Source organism: Otolemur garnettii, unplaced genomic scaffold (assembly GCF_000181295.1).
Source record: "Otolemur garnettii isolate 467f Iridium unplaced genomic scaffold, OtoGar3 scaffold00018, whole genome shotgun sequence".
NCBI lineage: Eukaryota > Metazoa > Chordata > Mammalia > Primates > Galagidae > Otolemur > Otolemur garnettii.
In genome coordinates, this window is record NW_003852413.1 from 672,721 (window position 1) to 693,064 (window position 20,344).

At 49.8% G+C, this 20,344-nt stretch overlaps 1 protein-coding gene and 1 pseudogene across 1 annotated transcript in view; both read left to right on the forward strand.

The window, feature by feature from the left end:
- The window catches only part of OGFOD3 (2-oxoglutarate and iron dependent oxygenase domain containing 3), a 28,648-nt gene that overhangs the window by 6,143 nt on the left and 2,161 nt on the right, over positions 1-20,344 (forward strand). Inside the window, exons 3-8 of the mRNA XM_003786041.2 lie at positions 2,590-2,665; positions 3,820-3,862; positions 7,273-7,337; positions 7,911-7,967; positions 8,919-9,072; positions 12,574-12,697. Coding sequence (XP_003786089.1) covers positions 2,590-2,665; positions 3,820-3,862; positions 7,273-7,337; positions 7,911-7,967; positions 8,919-9,072; positions 12,574-12,697 — 519 coding nt within the window. The remainder of the gene's footprint in view (positions 1-2,589; positions 2,666-3,819; positions 3,863-7,272; positions 7,338-7,910; positions 7,968-8,918; positions 9,073-12,573; positions 12,698-20,344) is intronic.
- On the forward strand, positions 5,670-6,277 carry LOC105886680 (annotated as a pseudogene).

The window sequence follows — 20,344 nt, forward strand, 5'->3', positions numbered from 1 at the left end:
AAAAAAAAAAATAGAGTGAAGGAGAGAAAGGCTAGAGTTTAACGTGTTTGGGATTTTACTTGGGAAACTGGTGGTAAATTTGCTCACTACCCAGAACTATACACTTAAAAATGATTGAAATTGTAAATTTCGTGTTATATATATTTTATAATAACAAATAGTTGGGGGATGGGCACAATGGCTCACACCTGTCCATTGTGGACACAATGGATGACACCTGTCATCCCAGCTACTCAGGAAGCAGAGGTGGGAAGATGGTTTGAACCCAGAGTTTGAGGCTACAGTGAGCTGTAGTTGCAGCACAGCAGTCCAGTCTGGACAGCAGAGTGAGACCATGTCCCTAAAAACAATAAAATAGAAATACTTTGGATGCATTAAAGCCTCAGATGAGGACTGAGCTGGGCTCTAGGCTGTTGCTGGTCCTGTCACGTGGCCCCTCGTTAGTCATAGCTGCTTATGAGGTGAGGCGCCACCTGCCCCTGTGCCCTGACGCTGCCAGCCGTTCACAGCCCATCATGCTGCCCAGAGCCATGTTCTTGCCTCTTCAAGGTGATACACACTATGTGGTCTGCTGGAGCCCACTGTCCACACGGCCCCACTGATGCCTCCTCCTGCTTTTGGTGGGCACGTCCTTTCATCCTGAGCCCTGATTTCTAGCTTCCTGTGTCCCTGGTGGTTTCAGCTGGGGTGTGGATTTACCTTCCTGGGCACTGGGTGTTTTCATCTTTTCATTTTGCTCTGGGCCATAGACATGTCACTTGGGACCAAGTGAGACCCTTCAGGACTTGCTTTTAAGCTTTGTCATGGGACACCAGAGCCGCGTGTAAGGGTAGTTCCCCTACTGAGTCTGACCACGTCTGTCTGGTGGGCACAGGCTGGTCCCTACTGTGTGAGCGCTCTGACCTGTCCACTCTGACCCTTTTGTCACAGTTCTTTTTCTCAACCCCTGGTCTTGTCCTGTGTGCTCTGCTGAGACCCAAGGGAGCCCCTGTGTTGTTGTCGGCTGCTCTGTCCTTTCTGTCCATGTCCCTCCCTTCTGGGTCAGCCATGAGGTTCAACTCACTCATTTCCTTCTCTCAGAGTCTTTGTCCTTCCTTGCCTGATGTCTGAAGCCTTAGGGACTGAGGTCTCATATATTCCGTCTGGTTTTCAGTTGTTTCACGGTGAACCCAGTCCAGTTGCTACTGTGGTCTCAGTGTACATGAAAGCGAATTTCAGATTCCCCACCATCTTGACATAAGGTGCTTTCATTATCATTTTATAAGTATTTTCTAGTATTATTTTTTAACCCATGAGTTATATGGAAACTTTTTTTTTTTTTGAGACAGGCTCTTACTTAGGATGTCATTATGTCTCTGAGGATGGAATGCTGTGGTGCAATCCTAGGTCACAGCAGCCTCCAACTCATGGGCTCAAGTGATCCCTATGCTTCAGCCTCCCAAGTAGCTGGGACTACAGGTGCCACCACAATGCCTGACTAAGTTTTGTATTTTTGTAGAGACGGGGTCTCACTATGTTGACCAGGTTGGGCTCAATCTCCTGGCCTCAAGTCATCCTCCTGCCTTAGCCTCCCAAAGTGCTGGGATAGTAGGTGTGAGCCACTGGGACCAGTTCTCTCTTTTAAAAAATGGATCTCCAGGGCGGCACCTGTGGCTCAGTGAGTAGAGTGTAGGCCCCATATACTGAGGGTGGTGGGTTCAAAACTGTCCTAGCCAAACTGCAACAAAAAATAGCTGGGCATTGTGGTGTGCACCTGTAGTCCCAGCTACTTGGGAGGCTGAGGCAAGAGAATCACCTAAGCCCAAGAGCTAGAGGTTGCTGTGAGCTATGACGTTACGGCACTCTACTAAAGGTGACAAAGTGAGACTCTGTTTCTAAAAAAAAAAAAAAAAAATGGATCTCCAGCCTGCTTGCACTGCAGTTGGGTTGGGTAATATGATCCACGTTCCAGAGATTCTTTGAAGTTGGCTCAGGCTTTTTCTGTGGCCTAATAGTGACCTGTTTTGGTTTTTGTTTCCTATCTTGAAAGGACATGTGTAAAAGCCGTGTGCAGAGTTCCAGGTTCTCCTCCAAATCCATCCTTAGAGGCACAGACCCCGTGTCCTCACTGATTTTGTCTTCTTCACCCATCAGTTACTGACAAGGGATTAGACTCCCCACCGTGACAGTATTAGGGCTGAGACTGGAGTTGCAAGCTCAGCTTTGCTCATTCTCAGAGGATTTCCTGCCTAGCACTGATGAGTACATGGACCTGCAGGCTGTGATGGTCCAAGAACGTGTCAGTGCCATGTCTGGGGTGCTTCAGAGGCTCTCCCAGGGGATGGGAGCAGCAGCACATGCTCCAGATTAGCCTATCAGGACACCCAGTGAGGCATGAGCTCCAGAGACCCCACATAGGCACATGCTGGCTGCACAGTCACTGTAAGCTCTAAGATTCAAGCTCACATGGGTGTGTCAGCCACACTGGCTGCCCCAATCCTGTGGAAGGACCCTGCTAGCCCTGCCTCCCCAAACACCACTATTCCTGGGGCAGACCATTGACAGATGGCTTTGGAAGTTAACGTTTTACTCTGACTATTGCTCCTTCAGGCTGCACCCCCAGGAAGTGTGGCAGAGGCGTCACCGATGTCGTCATCACCAGGGAGGAAGCAGAACAGATTCGCAGGTAACTGCCCGTCTCTGAGTGCCTTGTCCCAGGGTGTTCATTGGTCACATTTAAACAAACAAAGGGGAATGTGGACCTGGGGGCAGGAAGCAGAGAATTACTGCTGAAAAAATGATTTGTTTTTTGTTTGTTTGTTTGTGTGTTTGAGACGGAGTCTCAGTATGTCACCCTTGCTAGAGTGCCGTGGTGTCACAGCTCATAGCAACCTCAAACTCTTGGGTTTAAATGATTCTCTTGCCTCAGCCTCCCAAGTAGCTGGGACTATAGGCGCCTGCCACAATGCCTGGCTATTTCTTTTGTTGTTGTTGTTGCAGTTGCATTATTTTAGTTGGCCTGGGCTCGGTTTGAACCCACCACCTCGATGTATGTGGCCAGCACCCTACCCACTGAGCTATTGGTGTCACCATGAAAAAGTAATTTGGAAGATGTCATTACAATTCCTTAAGAATTTCCTCCTGTGCTTTCAAAGGCAACAGTTAGATTTTTCCAATTTCGAGGAGGAAGGGCCACCACCCTCAGAGATGTGTTGCTGGCAGATCCTCCCCAGGCCTGGCCTCGTCTGGGGAGGGTGCTATCCCCACAGTGATCTCGGGAGCCCCACATACCCATTGTGGAAACACAGTACTCACTGAGCCATGGAATATGCCAGTGTAAGCTCAGATGCTGGTCGGGGGCATGACTTGGGCAGCCCAAGGGGCTTATAGGAGCAGCTGCACTGGGTATTTCCATGTTGAGATTTTAAAAAGAAAGCTTTGATTTTTGGACTAGATGTTTAGACTTGAAGCATGTGGACTGTCCTCTCAGCCCCATGTCTGCCCCGAGACTCCCGCAGGGAGCCTGCCCCTCTACAGGGTCCTCTGTTGTCCCCCTCCGAGCAGTTCAGCTGGCCCCAGAATGCCCCCGAGGCTGCTTCTCACACTGCACACACAGCATCTTGGTGATAAAGATGAAACACTGAGCCCTGCTATTTCTACACTGAGTCACCCACTTAATTTGGAAAGTTGAGTCCTTCAGTCTAAACATTTGTTTACCTCATCCATGTTAATAATTTATTACATTACTTTAATTATGCTGACTGGTATTTTGCCTAGATACATTATAGATAATTCCAGTAACTATGATAAATTCTGATTTTATATTATTTCCCCCCACAGCATAGCTGAGAAGGGGCTCTCCCTGGGAGGGTCTGACGGAGGGGTGAGTTGAATGTGGTTCCTACTTCTGTTTTCCTTTTACCTTTAACGTTGCTCTTACCAGCGGTTGGGAGGGGGCAGGGCCAGTGGGCAGGGCCTCAGGGGCCGTGATGTTTCCAGCACCTACCACAGCACACCCTGACACACACTCTGAGGCCCTGACACGCTCCCTTCTTGGGAAGAAAGTGTCCTTAGACATTCGTAGTGTCTCTTCATGTGGCTTCGGGTCACATGGGAGTGGCAGAGGTGGGAAATAGGAGCCAAGTGAGGAGATAGGAGGTGCCTGAGAACCCAAGCTGGAGGCTGCTACACATGCCCAGTGAGGCTTGAGGGGCTCAGCAGTGGCCTCAGAAGATGAGTCCACCCAGAATCTGTGAACACACTCTATCTAGTGAAGCCTCTTAGGATGAGATCACTCTGGATTGTCAGGGTGGGCCCTAAATCCTGTAAGCATCCTTATAAGGCAGAGGTGGGGAAGATTTGGAAGAAAAGGGACATGTGGAAATGGAGGCAGAGATTGGGATGACACAGCCACAAACCAAGGAATGCCTGGGCCCCAAGAGCTGCAAGAGGCAGGAAGCGTCCTCCGGGATCCTGTGGAGGGAGTGCAGCCCCGAGACACCTTGGCTTCGGACTTCTGACCTCTGGAGCTGTGGGAGAATAGACTTGAGTTGGTTTGAGCCCCGAGTCTGTGTGATAGCAGCCGAATCTCACCAGGTGCCGCACCGCTGTGGTTCCTCCTCTTGGCAGGTGGCCGCTGGAACCTTCATTGGTTCACTAAGGATTCAACTGGATTCAAATGTAGTTTTCTCAAGATTCTTTTCTTGCTTAGTACTGGCATTTTTTTTTTGACAAGGTCTCACTGTGTCACCCAGTTTAGAGTGTGGTGGCGTCATCACAGGTCACTGTAGCCTCACACTCCTGGGCTCAAGCAATCCTGCCTCAGCCTCCCTAGCACTATAGGCACCACGACAACACCTGGCTAATTTTTCTATTTCTAGTAGAGATGGGGGTCATGCTCTTGCTCAGGGTGGTCTCGAACTCCTGAGCTGAAGTGATCCAGCCACCTCAGCCTCCTAGAGGGCTAGGACTACAGCGAGAGCCATGGTGCCCAGCTTATATGGAATTTTTTGAAGATCTGTTCCTCTCTGGGTGATCATTTTGAATCTTCAAGGAAGATGAATTTATAGACTTTTCTAGAATTTCTAAGTATTTCAATGACTATCTGTGTAACATTCTACAAACTCTTTTCTCTTAAGTTCTGAAAAAATGAAGTTCCTTTTTTTGTTTCAGTTTGCTTTAGTATGGGGGACTATTTACCAAAAACCTCTTTTTGCATGGATTTGTCTTCTGCTCTTTCTTCAGTACCCACTTGGGAAGCTGTCCAGCACTGAATTAGCTGCTTTAATGCCTTTAAGCTCAGTTAACATTTTTTGATTCCAAATTAAGTTTGTAGCCCTGAGCTAATCATTGCAACATTGAGGAAGGGACAGTGGTAGTGGCTCCTGAGGGGTCACAGACGGAGTGAAAATGGTCTGTGCTGGTGGCCACTTCCTCCCAGATGTGGGGAAAGACTTAGACTTAGAGGCGAGTGGTCAGCGGCAGAACATTTTTCGGCAGTTCCTTACAGAGTTATGACTGGGAGCTAGAGGCTGTAGTGAGCTGTGATCATGCCACTGCACTCCAGTCCGGGTGAGAGAGCGAGACCTTGTCTCAAATAGAAGCAAAAGAGGAAAGAAATAAAAAGTTATGACCCAGCAATTCCACTGATAGTATTTACCCGAGAGAAATAAGCATACGTTGTAGATCCTTTGCAAGTATCCTCATGTAACGGACTCACCAAAATGGCCATGTCTGGTCAAGGAAACTTTGAGGGAAATTTTGAGTCGCTGGACCTTGCAGAGTTTGCTAAAAAGCAGCCATGGTGGTACACACTGTTTGGGCAGGAGTCTGGGCCTTTAGCTGAAAAGCATAGTGTGGCAACCCAGCTGTTATTTGGAGATGTTACTGGATGGTTACTGGTGTATAGGGTTCATATTCCAGAAGGTTGGAAAGTTGGTTGCAACAGCTGTGGGAGGTGGATTTTTTCTTCTTCAGCTTGCAAACCATACTGGGTATATCAAAGTTGACTGGCAGCGAGTAGAGAAGGACTTGAAGAAAGCCAAAGAACAGCTGAAGATTCATAAGAGCAACCAGATACCTACTGAGGTCAAGAGCAAAGCTGAGGAGATGGTGTAATTTGTGAAGAAGAATGTTCTAGTGACTGGGGGATGTTTCAGAGGCTTCCTGCTTGGCATGGCATCCTAAGAAGAATGACTTCACTTCCATTGTGGCTGGTTTTTCCAGCCAGCAGCCTCTACGCTCCATTGTAGGACACCAAGTCTCTCTTCTTCCTCTTCTCCCATGCCTTCTTCCCTGCCACAGCAATTCTGAATGGCTTCTCTAGGCATCTGTTGGTACAAGTTAATAAATACAGCCCTACCATGAACTTTGTGGTGGCAGAAGAGACAATAGAGACATTAGCTCTCCTCCTAGTACACTCCTCCACTTTGCCAATCTGTAGGTCAGCAAGAATGTTCCTTGTCCTTCTACACAAGATTCTTACCAGATCATGTTGCAAGATGGTTCACTACAGAGGATGAGTGGATCCTCAAAGGTTGTCTCAAACTGTTGATTTGGAAAATAAATATGCACATAGTTGATTATGTGCTGCATGGAAAGGAACTGAATACATTTGCCTTTAAGCATGAAAAAAAAAAAAGGAATAAGCATACGTCCACAGCGCTCGTAACCAGTATCCACAGAGCGCCTCTGGCACCGCCCACATGACCGTCCACAGGTGCGGGCTGGACACCTGTGGCCAAGCCACGTGGAGACACACCTTGGCAGTAAAGTGGAACGTGGAATCAAGGCACACGGCAACTTGAGTGAAGGGCACCAGACCAAGAGGGCACACCCTGCTCTTTAGAGCCCATCTCCCTAAAATTCCAGATGCCATAAACTGGTCTCTTATGACAGAGGCAGATCCCAAGGGTTAGGGATCATGGAGTACAAGGAAATTGGGGTGATGAGCATGTTATCAGCTGGATGTGATGTGGACCTGGGTGTGTGCCTGCCCCGGAGGTCCTCAGACTGAGCTAGGAACATCTGGGGTATACCTTTGCTAGTTTTACCTCCACAGAGCTGGGTAGACAAGACGGAGGGAGGTGGGGACAGTGGCTTGCCACCCCCGAGCAGACCACAGATGCACTTGAAGAAACATCAGGGCTGTCCTCAGCACATCAGGCTGGTGAGTCAGGAGGTGGTGCATGCCAGGCAGGGCTTTGAAAAAGTCGGGCCCAGGGTGTGAACAGCATGGTCTTGGTGACCATTGCCCGTGGTCGCAGCCTTGCAGTTTACTCAACTCTCTTCCAGGCTTCCATTCTGGACTTGCACTCAGGAGCCCTGTCTGTCGGAAAGCACTTTGTGAACCTGTATAGGTGAGAGGCTGGATGGCGAAAGCCCCGGCTGCGTGTGAATGCTGAGTGAGCTTGCTGTTATTTCTTAGTGGTAGACACTGAAGGGGCTGCCTTGGATAGGAGCAGCTTCAGGCCCCAGAAAGCCACAATGTCCGCCTGAGCCCCTGTGTTGGGCTCATTGCTGAGATAGAGAACTGCGAGACAGGGGTGGCACCTTGTTCAGGAAGCTTTGGGCAGGGCCTGGTGTTATGTTTCTGTGGCTTCTCAGAACCCAGGACCTGCCTCAAGGCCAAGGAAGGGAGCTGGAGGAATAGGCAGCAGAGGCAGGCAGGTGGACTCGAGGGCACAGGTCAGGCACAACCCCAGGAGCCCTGGTGCTCCGTGCAGAAGTAAAGGGATGCCCCGGCCTCGGTCAGCCCGTTTCTGCCACCTGCTGTCCCTACTTATGATACAACTGCCTCCAGAAGAGAGGGTAACTCTGAGATGACCTGGACTCCAATTTGCTGGTTAGCTTGAGGCGTGACTAAATTTAAAGGAAACAAGGAAAAGATTAATAAAATGTTGCATGTGTTAAAACTCTTTATTTTTTCCCAGATACTTTGGGGATAAAATACAAAGTATCTTCTCAGAAGAGGACTTCCAGTTATACCGGTGAGTAGTAAAGGGGACGAGAAGGACGAAGTGGACAGGGATGGGTGGGACACACCAGCTTGAGGGCTGGGACTCTCAGGTGAATTCTCATTGAACAAACTCAAGAAAGGCTGGTTTGCAAGCCAAAATGTTGTTAGGACACACGTCTAGTCACGGCAGGCTGCAGGAGGAGCTTGCTTCTTATTTAATGGGCATATAAAGTCAGCTCAGAGAAAACACATAGGACAAAACACTTCTGAGTTTTAGTTGTTTTCGTAAAGGCAATGGCTTTAAAAGTTCTGCTGGACAAGCCCATGTTGAGCTGAGGGTGAATGAGCCAGGTGTTCAGGGGACCTGGTAGTGGCCCCCATGCCCAGACACCCACCTTGGGGCATCCAGACCATCCATGTCACAGCTGCTGCTTCAGGGTACACTGGGGTCCTTGAGGTGAGGGGTCCCCTTGACCCCAACACAGATGGACAGTCCACGCCCACCATCCTCTGAGCCCCTGCATCCTCTGCACTCCCACACCCCACGTGCCGTCTGTATCCTCCATCCCACATTCCCCAGCCTGTGCCCATAGGCCCCTCCTTTCTTCCTGTGTCTGCACAGCTGCATACCTGGGGCTTGATTCACCACATTAGTGTCCACAGTGGTGGTAGATTCCTGTGCCACGCCTGCCCTAGGCACATCCTTCATCTTTCCTCCAGGGCTCTCCACTGCCCAGGACATGTGACCCAAGGGTGCTCTGCTCTGATGATCCCCTGAGTATCAGGGTTGTGGTCATGCCTTCAGGTATGCCATGTGCCTGCCTGTTCGCCTGCTGCCACCCCCAGCCTGTGACTTTCTGCAAGTGCTCAGGGACCCACACAGAATTAGTTCTGTCTCCCCTCTGGGCACAGCTACCCCCAGTATCCCACACATCTCCCCTCTGGGCACAGCTGCCTCCAGTAACCCTTGTGTCTTTTGCAGGGATGTGCGGCGGAGGGTGCAGCTCACGATTGCTGAGGCTTTTGGCATCAGCTCATCCTCACTATACCTGACGAAGCCCACGTTCTTCTCCCGCATAAATAGCACAGAAGCACAGACAGCTCACGATGAGTACTGGCATGCACACGTAGACAAGGTGAGCATGTGGACACAGTGGGTGCAGGGGATGAGGAGGGCTCAGGGGACGAAGTCTGCAGGGGACAAGGTGGGCAGAGGATGAGGAAGGCACAGGGGATGAGGAGGGCAGGGAATGAGGAGGGTGCAGGGAACAAGGTGGGCAGGGGACAAGGTAGGCACATGGGACGAGGTGGGCACAGAGGACGAGGTGGACAGGGGACAAGGTGGGTACAGAGGGTGAAGCAGGCGCCAGCTCCAAGCTGCACCCAGCAAGGGTGTGTTACTCCTCCTCCCATGGTCCATGGCTTCCTACTGGCTGCATTTTAGGGACTTGCAGCCTCTGTGTGCAATGTTTGCAATTTTAGCATTTTAGGTATTTTCCTTTCCGAGGCGTTAGGGGACATTATGAACCTAGTTAATACAGTACGAGAAGTAAAGTTTGTTCCTCATGTGATGGCAGTAAGAAAAAGTAGCTGAGTTCTCCCACAGTACAAAAAGTCGGTGGGGGGGGGGATTGTCCCCATCATGCCTCTGATTTACACCTGGCCTTGATAACTCTTTGAGTACCCCTGTGAGCAGGCAGTTCGCAGCCCTGCAGCACATCTGTGACTCTCCTGGCCCTGGGCTCCACCTGCTGCTGGAGGCCTCCTGCTGCTCTTTCCATCTTACCTTTTCTTTGCCTCCTGCCCTGATGCTGGAGCAGCTCCTGCCCTGGAGGTTTCTCCACCAGTCCAGCCAGTCACTCCTAATCAATGTTCTTTATTGTTTGTGGTTGAAACTCTCTCCCCACCCAAACTGTGGGCAGGAGAGGCAGGTATCCCTGCTGTGCCTTCCTAGCTGTCTCAGCATGGCCCCAGGTCTTGGGAGATGGGGAGGAGGCTTCCTGGAGCTGTGGCCTGAGGAATGTGTCTGCAGGTGACTGGTGACTGGTGGCCACTGAGCTTCAACTCAGCTTCATCTTCTGTCTCTAAAGCTGGAAAAGACAACGTAAAGTGAAAAATAGCCAGAAAGATTTGTAGACTGGGCTTCTTAGTCATGACCATCTCAGCTCCACTGAGGAGCAGGTCACGCCCTAGAGAGTTGGAGTTTCTGCAAGGCTGTGTGCCATAGGGACCATGGTCACCAGCAGCCTGCAGGGCTCTGGACACACAGCTGGTTTGCTGCTCTGGGCCTGCTGTGTCATATGGTCAGGAGGATGGATGTGGCCCAGTGGGGCACAGGAGATGGGAAGGGGACAGTACAAGCCCTTTGCGGTTGTTGTGGGTGGTTGGCAAGGATGTGGTTTCTAAGTGGGACATTTCTAGGGACCATGTGTGGTCTCTGAGGCCTATAGAGGAGGCCTGTGTCTCCCCCAGTTTCCCTAAGCAAGATCATAAGTATGCTTCTGAGCACAGGTCTAGCTGCATCCAAGTTTCTGTATTGGATACAGCTAGTATTACATCCAAGTATGTACTACTTTCATAATCATTCAATTAAATGTCATTAAATTAAATTAAGGTCAGGCATGGTGGCTCATACCAGTAAAAACAGCACTCTAGGAGGCTGAGGCAGGAGGATAACCAGAGCTCAGGGGTTCCAGACCATCCTGAGCAAGAATGAGACCCCATCTCTACTAAAAAAAGAAAAACCTAGCCAGGCTTTGTAGCAGGCACCTGTAGTTCCAGCTACTGGGGAGGCTGAGGCAGGAAGATTGCTTGAACCCAGGAGTTTGAGGTTGCTGTGAGCTGTGGAACCAGGGCACTCTACCCCGGGCAACAGAGAAAGATTCTATCTCTGAAAAGAAAATAATTTAATTAAACATACTTTCTATTCCCCCATTGTAATTTCTTCTTTGACTTGTGGATTGTTTATAAAGTAGATATTTACTTTAACATGTGGTGATCCTGTTACCTGTTTTGAGAGGGAGATGGATCTGCCCGCTGGCGAGTGATGTACTGGCAATCCTGCATCTCCTCAGTGCATCTGGGACAGTCAGATGGATCTGCCTGGTGGGTGGGTGGTGTGCTGGCAGTCCTGCATCACCTCAGTGCATTTAAGACAGAGTCAAACTCCAACTCACCTCTCCACCTAGGATTTGCCCCATGAATTCTTGGCACAGTCTGAAGGGCCCTTGTCTGCCTCCACCTCCTGATGCAAAGTCCTGAGGGCCAGTTGTTCCTTAGCCGTGTGTCTCTTGAGTCTTGCAGAATGGCCAGATGCCCTGAGGAAGGTGCCCAGGTGCCAGTGGTGTGGGAGGTGTTCTGCCTCAACTCCCCAGTGAGGAGCAGCTGGCAGTGACTTGGATGTGTTGTGGGAAGTCAGCAGTGCTGAGATGCCAGTGCAAGGGAGGAGGCAATTTGGGGGAAGGGCCGGCTGAGGGCCTTTGTCCTTCAGACAGTGTAGTCACAAGGCCTTGTGGCACGTGGCCTGTGTCATGTTCCCCGTGGGTGAGCAGAGGGGCTCACCCAGCCGAATGTAGCCAGCTCCCTACCCACTGAGCTATGTGGTTTGTGTTTTTCTAACTAGCAAAGATGTTTGCTTCAGGGAACCAGAACTGTGTAAGGCTTGGGCGATTTTCACGCTGTTCCTGGGGGCAGCTGTCTTGTTATGAGGTCCACCAGTGTGCTTCAGCTTACGTGTGATTGTTTTGAAGAAGCCAATGCACCCTACAGAATTTAAAAGTGAAAAACTTACAAAAAGGCAAACAGTTGTGTGTGTCTCCCACCCTTCCCAGCAGCCCCTCCCCAGCAGGTACCCTGGTGGGTGGCCCACGAGGGTGGGGAAGAGCAGGGTGGCCCAGACACGGAGTGAGTAGGGTCAGCAGTCACTGGGTGCGCTCACCATGTGTGACCCACTATAGCAGGCCCTGGAGGAGTCACCTTCATGGAGACAGAGGAACAGTGAGGGGCAGGGCGCGTTCTGTGGAGCAGCTTCAGGGGAAGAGGAGGAAGGAGGGGCTGCACAGTGATGTGGGTGTGCCTCATGCCCCTGAACTATGCTTAAAAATTGTTCAGATGGTGAATTTTATGTTGCTTTTTACCACACGTGGCTTTTAAGAATGTGTGTGATTGGGTGGCCCCTGTGGCTCACAGGAGTAGGGTGCTGGCTTCATATGTCAGAGGTGACAGGTTCAAACCCAGCCCCAGCCAAAAACTGCAAAAAAAAGAATGTGTGTGATTGTCCCACATCTGAGGAAATAAGTAAAACCACCTTACTGCTGCCCCTAGTCCCCTTGTGCTGACAGTGAAGGCTGAGGTGCCTGTGGACACTGCAGGCACCATGGTGGGAGCTAGCCCAGTGTCCTCCCTGCCCACACATGCAGCCTTTGCAGAACATTCACAGTGGTTTGGACATTATGCTGCAGGGGAAATCCTAGGAAAGACTCATAAGGTTGTGGGCTCAACCGGTTTCTCTGAGGGTGTAATGGAGTGACCCCTTCTCTGGAGATAAGGAGCACATGTGTCCGAGCCTCATGTGAGAGCCTTGCTCCTGCAGGGTGTCAGGACAGTCTGACCCACTCCTTCCTGACCTTGCCCCGCAGGTGACCTATGGCTCCTTCGACTACACCTCGCTGCTATACCTCTCCGACTACCAGGAGGACTTTGGCGGAGGGCGGTTTGTGTTCATGGAGGAGGGAGCCAACAGGACAGTGGAGCCCAGAGCAGGTAGGCAGAGTGGCTGGCAGGGCTTGGAGTGGGAGATGGTCCACAGACCACTGTGGGTGTGGGGTGGGTCCCACTCAGTGCTGCTGTGTCATGGCTAGCTTGGTGTCTGCTTGGGGATGAGGGTCTGCTGGGTCCATGGCTGGTCCTAACCCCAGGAGGCTGGTGTCTGTGGCCCATGCTGCCACTGGCCCCAGAGCCTGCCTGCCTGTGGGGTGTGTGTCACCCTAGTAGTGTGGGGGTCCAACCTGCACCCCCTTCTCAGAGGGACTCAGCCAACTAAGATTAGACAGTGCCCCCCTAAAGTCAGTATTTGGACACCCTCGTTGAACTGAGGATGATAACTATGTGCCCAGGGTGCCAGCTTTGGCACCTGTGTCCCTGGGTCTTATGGTGCCCAGTGAGCATTTGCCGAGCAAATAAATTGTCCTATCCCATAAGCCCAGGTCCTGGGAGGATTTGAGGCTAGGAGATCCCTGCTGTGGCCTTCCGAGCCTCAGCCCACGCCCTGGCCCAGGGAACCCTGGGCACAGTTCAGCATCATTTGCCTGCTGGGGTGTCTGCCTTGGTCCCACAGTGCTGCCATCACTGCTGAGTGGCCCCTGGGCACAGCATTCTCCGTGGCTGGTAGCAGCTTGGCCAGACCAGAGGGCTGTTTGCAGGTCAGGATTGAGGCCCACTGTAGGCCAGCAGCCATGGTGGTAGAGTTGACTTGGTTTCCAGCTGTACCTGCTAAGATGTAAACACGGCCAGTGGTGTGCCCCTGACACCAGCGTCCCTCTTAGCCTATTTTTGGGGGCACATTCAAAATGTAACCATGAAAAGGACAAGTATGCATTTCATTTTACAAATGTGATAAAATTCATGCATGTCCCTGAGTTCATAACGATTCATTCATCTGTGGAAATAGCTCCCGTGGGCTCTGCGCCTCCATGAGGTGTGGGCTCCTTCCCTGTGAGATGGGTCCCCACCCGTACCTTCCACCCAGCCAGCCCATGTGAGTTCACAGCTTTCTTCCCTTGGTCACCAACAAAACTGATTAGATTATGGGAAGAAGGCAATTCTGAGCCAGGGCTCCTACCCCATGGACAGCCATTCATGTGGTCATGAGACAAACCTCAGCCTAGCACAGTGGCTCCAGCCAGTGGTCTCGGCGCTTTGGGAGGCCAAGGCGGGAGGGTTGTGTGAGCCCAGGGGCTTGCAATTGCAGCAGCTGTGATGTGGCACTGTGCTCAGAAGTGGAGGTGGAGAGGTCATCTCTGGAATACATTGACATTTTCACAGGCATGATTGTCATGCCAGGAGAGAGGGGACAGCCTTCCTCAGCAAAGAGGTGAGGAGAGATCCATCATTTCCTCACACTGCAGGCAGTTGTGCAGCAGGAGGCTTGGCTGCCTGGCGCTTCTGCTCCCAAGTGGGGAAGGGCCTCCCTCTGCTCTGCACGGAACGTAGTTTGTGTAGGAGTCTTTACAAAGTCATTCTGTAGTGAGCAGAATTCTCAGGTGACTTAAGTGTGGTGACCAAGCAAGCCTGCCACAGGGGGCTAGAGGAGGCTGCAGAGATGCTTCCCTTTTGACCACGTGGCTCACAGCTGCATGTGCGTGAAGGTGCCAGCAGATGCAAGACAGGGACAGATCCCGAGGCAGGCTGAGACTTTTCCTTGCAGAGAAACTTTATGGAAAAAGATACAGAGTCCTGTGTTTACAGGTCCCTAAGACCACGCTTAGGTCCAGCAATTTACCATGGGGATTTACAGAACTCAGCAAAGTTAGTTTAAAACAGTGAAAGGAAATGGGTTAAAATCTGCCAAGTGAAGAGGCCCATGGGGTGGGGTCCAGGGCAGACCAAGCATGACTTTCCAGTTGTCACCTCCTGGAGTTGTACCGACAGCCCCAATTCTCCCACGTGGCATTGTGTGACATAGACATGCAGCAGCGTGTGACACTGGCAGGGACCACCCATGTAGGTGATACAGTCTGCAGCTTCTCTGGGGCTAGAACTGATACCATGTGGCTGAGATCCCATCACATCTCACTGTTGGTGTGGACCATCTGATGCTTTTGTCTGGCAGGACCTACCAAGGCTCACAGGTCACTCCTAGGAGCTGGGGCACTGGGGCCTTTCTTTAGAGCACTCAAAGTGGCCAGCCCAGGCCTGCTGAGTCACTCCTCCCCAGCACAGGCCTTGCCCTGTGTCCCAGTGCAGCTCTGTGTAGCCTATTGACATCTCGTGGGTTCTAAAATGTAGTGACTAAGTGCCAGGGGACCTTCTGGTGCTCAGGCTGGAGTCATATGTCACTTGGGGACTCTTGCTGCCCATGAGAAGAAAGATGTGCAAGATTAAGAAAATGGGGATTATTTCACACCTGTGGCTCCTCAGCTGCTGCCCTACACCCTACAGTGAGGGTAAGGACAACTGTCCTTTACTGAAGACAGTAAAAAGCCAAAAAGCTCATGTTCTTGAGTTCTGAATATTTCAGTTTGCAGAGCCAGGTGAGGGTGTTGTCCCAGGCACCTGGGCACCCTCAGCACAAATGCCCCTAGTCTAGTGTGCTGGTGGTAGCCTTGCCGGGCAAGTGACCTGGGCTCACCACCACATGGGCAGATGACAACACCCTTCCGACTGCTGATAACACAGTTCCAGTGGCCAATGTCTTGCCCTTCAGTTCCGCCAGGGCACTTCTGTAGCATCAACCCTCACTTTAGTTACTGTGGACGTCTTGGCCATCAGAGCTGGTGGAAAGCTTACTTGCTGGTTCATTAAATGTAAAAGAAGCCTGGGTTAGCCTTTTATCTAAGAGTTATCACCTGTGACATTAACTTGTGCCCAGCAGAGCCGCACTCTCTATAGGCCCCCAGAGAGCCCAGCCTGCAGAGTCGGGCAGGGTGCTCAGTGGCCACAGCGTGTCAGGTAGGAGAGGCTATGTCCCAGCAAAACGAGCCTCCTGCCTTTCGCTCATAGTCCCACAGGCACTTGAGACCCCATGGCTTTGGGGACACAGCAAGGTGTCTTCTTTCTCTGCACAGACATCAGCATTTGGCCCTGTAGGGAGGCTCAGCAAGGTCCATCCCACAGATGAAGGGACAGAAAGTTGGCTTTGCTTGAAGTCGAGATACAGTTGGAAGACAATGCTAGCTTTTCTGAACTCTGAAACCTCCTCCTTTCTCCCTCTGCTGCCCCTCTGGGTCACCAGTCATGGTGTTTGTCCAGAAAGTTGTAGTCTCCCTCTACCACAGTTGAGCCCTTTGGATTCACTCTTACCCTGCCCTGGCCTCTGCCCCACAGCTCCTCTGTTAGGCAGACAAAGCTGCCCCAGATATTTGCAGCCACGTATTTGGACGCTAGTTTTCACTCCTCTTGCTTAGATCTACATGAGAGGATTGCCAGGTTCTGAGACAGGGCTATGCTTGCCCTGGTAAGTGGTGCCAACCTGTAGCTATTACCGCACATCTTCCTCAGTATTCAGAATCATTTGCCTTAAATTTAAACCATCCAGGTGGTACAGTAGTTGTCTGTTACTGGGTAACAAATCACTCCAAAACTTAGTGGCTGAATATAGCCAACATCCTTTCCTTCCTGGTTTTTGCAGATCAGGAACCTGGACATGGCTTAGTGGTCCCTCTGCTCAGGGCCTCTCCTGCAGCTCCATGAAAGTGTTGGCCGGGCTGCAGTCACCTCAGGCCGGACGGGGTGGTCCTGCTTTCAGCTTCTGCTCTTAGTTATGGCAGGATTTGGTGACCTGCAGGCTGTTTGCTCGAGGCCTCCTGAGGTTCCTTGACACGTGGGCCTCTCCACAGGGCAGCTCATGGCACAGCCGGCCTCAAGCAGAGTGAGGGTGAGCTGGGTGGAGCCCAGCCTTTTTGTAACCTCATTTTGGGAGGGCTTCCCATCACGTCTGCTCATTGGAAGGGAGTCACTAGGCCCAGGCCATACCCCAGGGATTACGCAGGGTCATGGAGCCGTCTCAAAGACTGCCTGCTTTGGCAACATGAGGGTTCCATGTGCGTTTCTCTGCTGAGCACCTGCCCATGTGCCCATTTAACATCTGAGCATCTTCTTTTGGAAAGTATGGTCTGTGGCTAGCCTGCGTTTCAGGTGGACTGTCCTCTTGTGTACAAGCTTCTTTATACAGTCTGCACAAAAGTCCTTTGTCATGTGTGTGCTTTGTATGTATTATTTCCCAGAGTATGGCTTGCCTTTTCATTTTCTTAACTGTATCTTCTGAAGAGAAAAACACCTATGAATTTTAGTGAAGTAGAATGTACTCATTTTTTATGCTTTTGGATCCTGCCTAAGAAATCTTTGCCTACCCTAAGATTGTAGAGATTTTTCTTCTACATTTATTTCTAGAGACCTTATGGTTTTAGCTTTTATGTTTATGCCTCTGATCCATTTTGAAATGCTATGGATATCCAGTGTGAGGGGAGGGGTCAATGTTGCTATTGTGTATGAAGATCCAGTGGTTCCAACGTTATTTGTTGGAGAGACCGTCTTCCCTTGTCAGGGGATCCTGAGGCCTTTGTCAGAAATCCACAGACCATGTCTGTGGTTCCATTTCTGGACATTGATCTCTTGTGGACACCATGGCTCTGCAGGTCCCCGTTGGCTCCACACCACAGCTTAATTAAGTCTTGGAAATAGGTGGTCAGTCTTGTTCTTATTCAAAATTGTTTTAGCTGCATTTCCATATAAATTTTGCAATCAGCTCATTCATTTCTATAAAATGCCTGAAGGGACTTTGTTTTGGGTTGTGCTGAATCTACCGAGTGATCAGAATAAATGCCAAAGTATGTGATTCCCTGCTTCACAGACGTGAAACCCATGCATAATGCCATTCTGGTTATGCAGCTGACTTTGTGGTTTCATTGTCATATATTTTACTTCTAAATATGTTATAAACCCCACCTTATGGTGTGGTATTATCATTTTTTCCTTAAATGATTTATTAACTCATATGGAACTAACAAGAAGAGATACACAAGTGTTTTATATTTCCCATTTATTCGTCATTTCTTTCCTCTAGATCCAGGTTTTCAGCTGGAATCATTTCCCTCTAGCTTTTATTTTTTATTTTTTAATAATTAATTATTTTTTATTAAATCATAGCTTTGTACATTGATGCATTTATGGGGTTCAGGGTACTGCTTCGAAATACAATGTGAAATGTGCACATTGAACCAAGGAACACATACATCACAATTATACTCATTTCTTAATAGTTTTGAAATGTACCATTGCATCAGGCACATTAGGTGAGGTCCCCCCAAATACCCTCCCTTCTCCCATATCCCCTCTTCCCACCCCTCTCTCTCCTCTTCCCTTCTACTTTATGGACTATAGTTACATTTTGCCATTCGTATGGTTGTGTAGGTGGTTATATATTGATTTCATAGTAGTACTGACTACATTGGATACTTTTTTTCCCATTTTTGGGATGCTTTACTAAGCCCTTAGCTTTTAGCATTTCTTTTTCTTTCTTTCTTTCTTTCTTTCTTTCTTTCTTTCTTTTCTTTTCTTTTTTTTTTTTTTTTTGAGACAGAGTGTCACTGTGTCACTCCTCGGTAGAGTGCTGTAGTGTCACAGCTCACAGTGCAATTCTCTTGCCTCAGCATCCCAAGTGGCTGGGACTACAGGCGCTTGCCACAGCGCCCAGCTATTTTTTGTTGTTGTTGTCGTTGCAGTTGTACTCATTGTTTAGCTGGCCCAGGCCAGGTTTGAACCCGCCAGCCTTGGTGTATGTGGCCAGCACTTTAACCACTGTACTATGGGTGCTGAGCTGCTTTTAGCATTTTAGCATTTCTTTTTTTTTTTTTTTTTTGAGACAGAGCCTCAAGCCGTCCCCCTGGGTAGAGTGCCGTGGCATTACAGCTCACAGCAACCTCCAACTCCTGGGCCCAAGCAAGTCTCCTGCCTCCACCTCCCAAGTAGCTGGGACCACAGGCGCCCGCCACAACGCCTGGCCATTCCTTGGTTGCAGCCATCATTGTTGTTTGGCGGGTCCAGGCTGGGGATTCGAACCCGCCACCTTAGGTGTATGTGGCTGGTGCCTTAGCCGGTTGAGCCACAGGCGCCGAGCCCTCATTTTAGCATTTCTTGTAGCACAGGTCAGCTGGTAATGATTTTTCTGAAAAATGCTCTTATTTTATCTTTTTTAAAAAAGATATTTTCATAGCAAATCAAATTCTGGGTTCATAGAATTTTTCCTTTCAGCCCTTTAGAAATGTCATTTATGACCGGGCGCGGTGGCTCACGCCTGTAATCCTAGCACTCTGGGAGGCTGAGGCAGATGGACTTGCCCCACAGGTTCAAGACCAGCCTGAGCAAGACTGAGACCTGAGATCTAAAAATAGCCAGTGACCTGGAACATATTCTCCTGAGTAAAGTATCTCAAAAATGGAGGAAAAAGTATCCAGTGTACTCAGTACTTCTATGAAACCTACTTATATTTATTCACACTTTGTTATGAAACATAGAACATAACTATAGCCCAGGATGAAGGGCAGAAATGGAGAGGGAAGGGAAGGGAAGGGGGAGGTTTGATAGAGGGAGGGTAAAAGGCGGGACCACACCTATGGAGCATATTGCAAGGGTACAAGTCAAATCTGCCAAGTGTAGAACATAAATGTCTTAACACAATAATCAAGTAAAGGAGGTGAAAGCTATGTTGATTGGTTTGATGTAACCACGTCAGATTGTATAAAAGAAAATCAACACATTGTACCCTACATATGTATAAATGTATTCATGATCTATGTGTATTTGACTTAATTTTTTAAAAAGTTAAAAAATAAAATAAAAATAGCTAGGCATTGTGGCAGGCACCTGTAGTCCCAGCTACTTGGGAGGCTGAGGCAAGAGAATTGCTTGAGCCCAAGAGTTTCAGGTTGTTGTGAGCTGTGACACCATGACACTCTACCCAGGGACACAAAATGAAACTCTGTCTCAAAAAATAATAATAAAATAATAAAAAAAGTAAAAATGTCATTTATGTATTCTGGTATCTGTAGTTTCTGCTGGGAGGTCAGCTGTTGTGTCACCATCCCTTGTATTTGATGAGCCTTTTGTCCTTTGTCTTTCTCATCCCCTTGGCTTGACCGTGATGTGCCCACGTGTGAATTTATTTGTCTTGATCCTGCGTACAGTTTGCTTAGCTTATTGGCTGTGAAATTTCTAGTTTTTTCTCTTTATGTCCCACTCCCAATCTCACATCCCTATGAGGCTGGAGGTTCCTGGATGTGGGCAACTCCGTCCTGTCCCGCAAATCACGAGGCTTGGTCACCCTCCGTCCTCCTCCTCTCTGCTCAGTGGCGCCTCTGTAGCAGAGTTGCAGAAACCCTTATGTCACCCTGGGTAGAGTGCCATGGCATCACACCTCACAGCAACCTCAAACTCTTGGGTTTAAGATATTCTCTTGCCGGCTCGGCGCCTATAGCTCAACTGGCTAAGGCGCCAGCCACGTACACCTAAGGTGGCGGGTTCAAATCCCCAGCCCGGGCCCGCCAAACAACAATAATGACGGCTGCAACCAAAAAATAGCCAGGCGTTGTGGCGGGCACCTGTGGTCCCAGCTACTTGGGAGGCTGAGGCAGGAGACTCGCTAGAGCCCAGGAGTTGGAGGTTGCTGTGAGCTGTAATGCCACGGCACTCTAC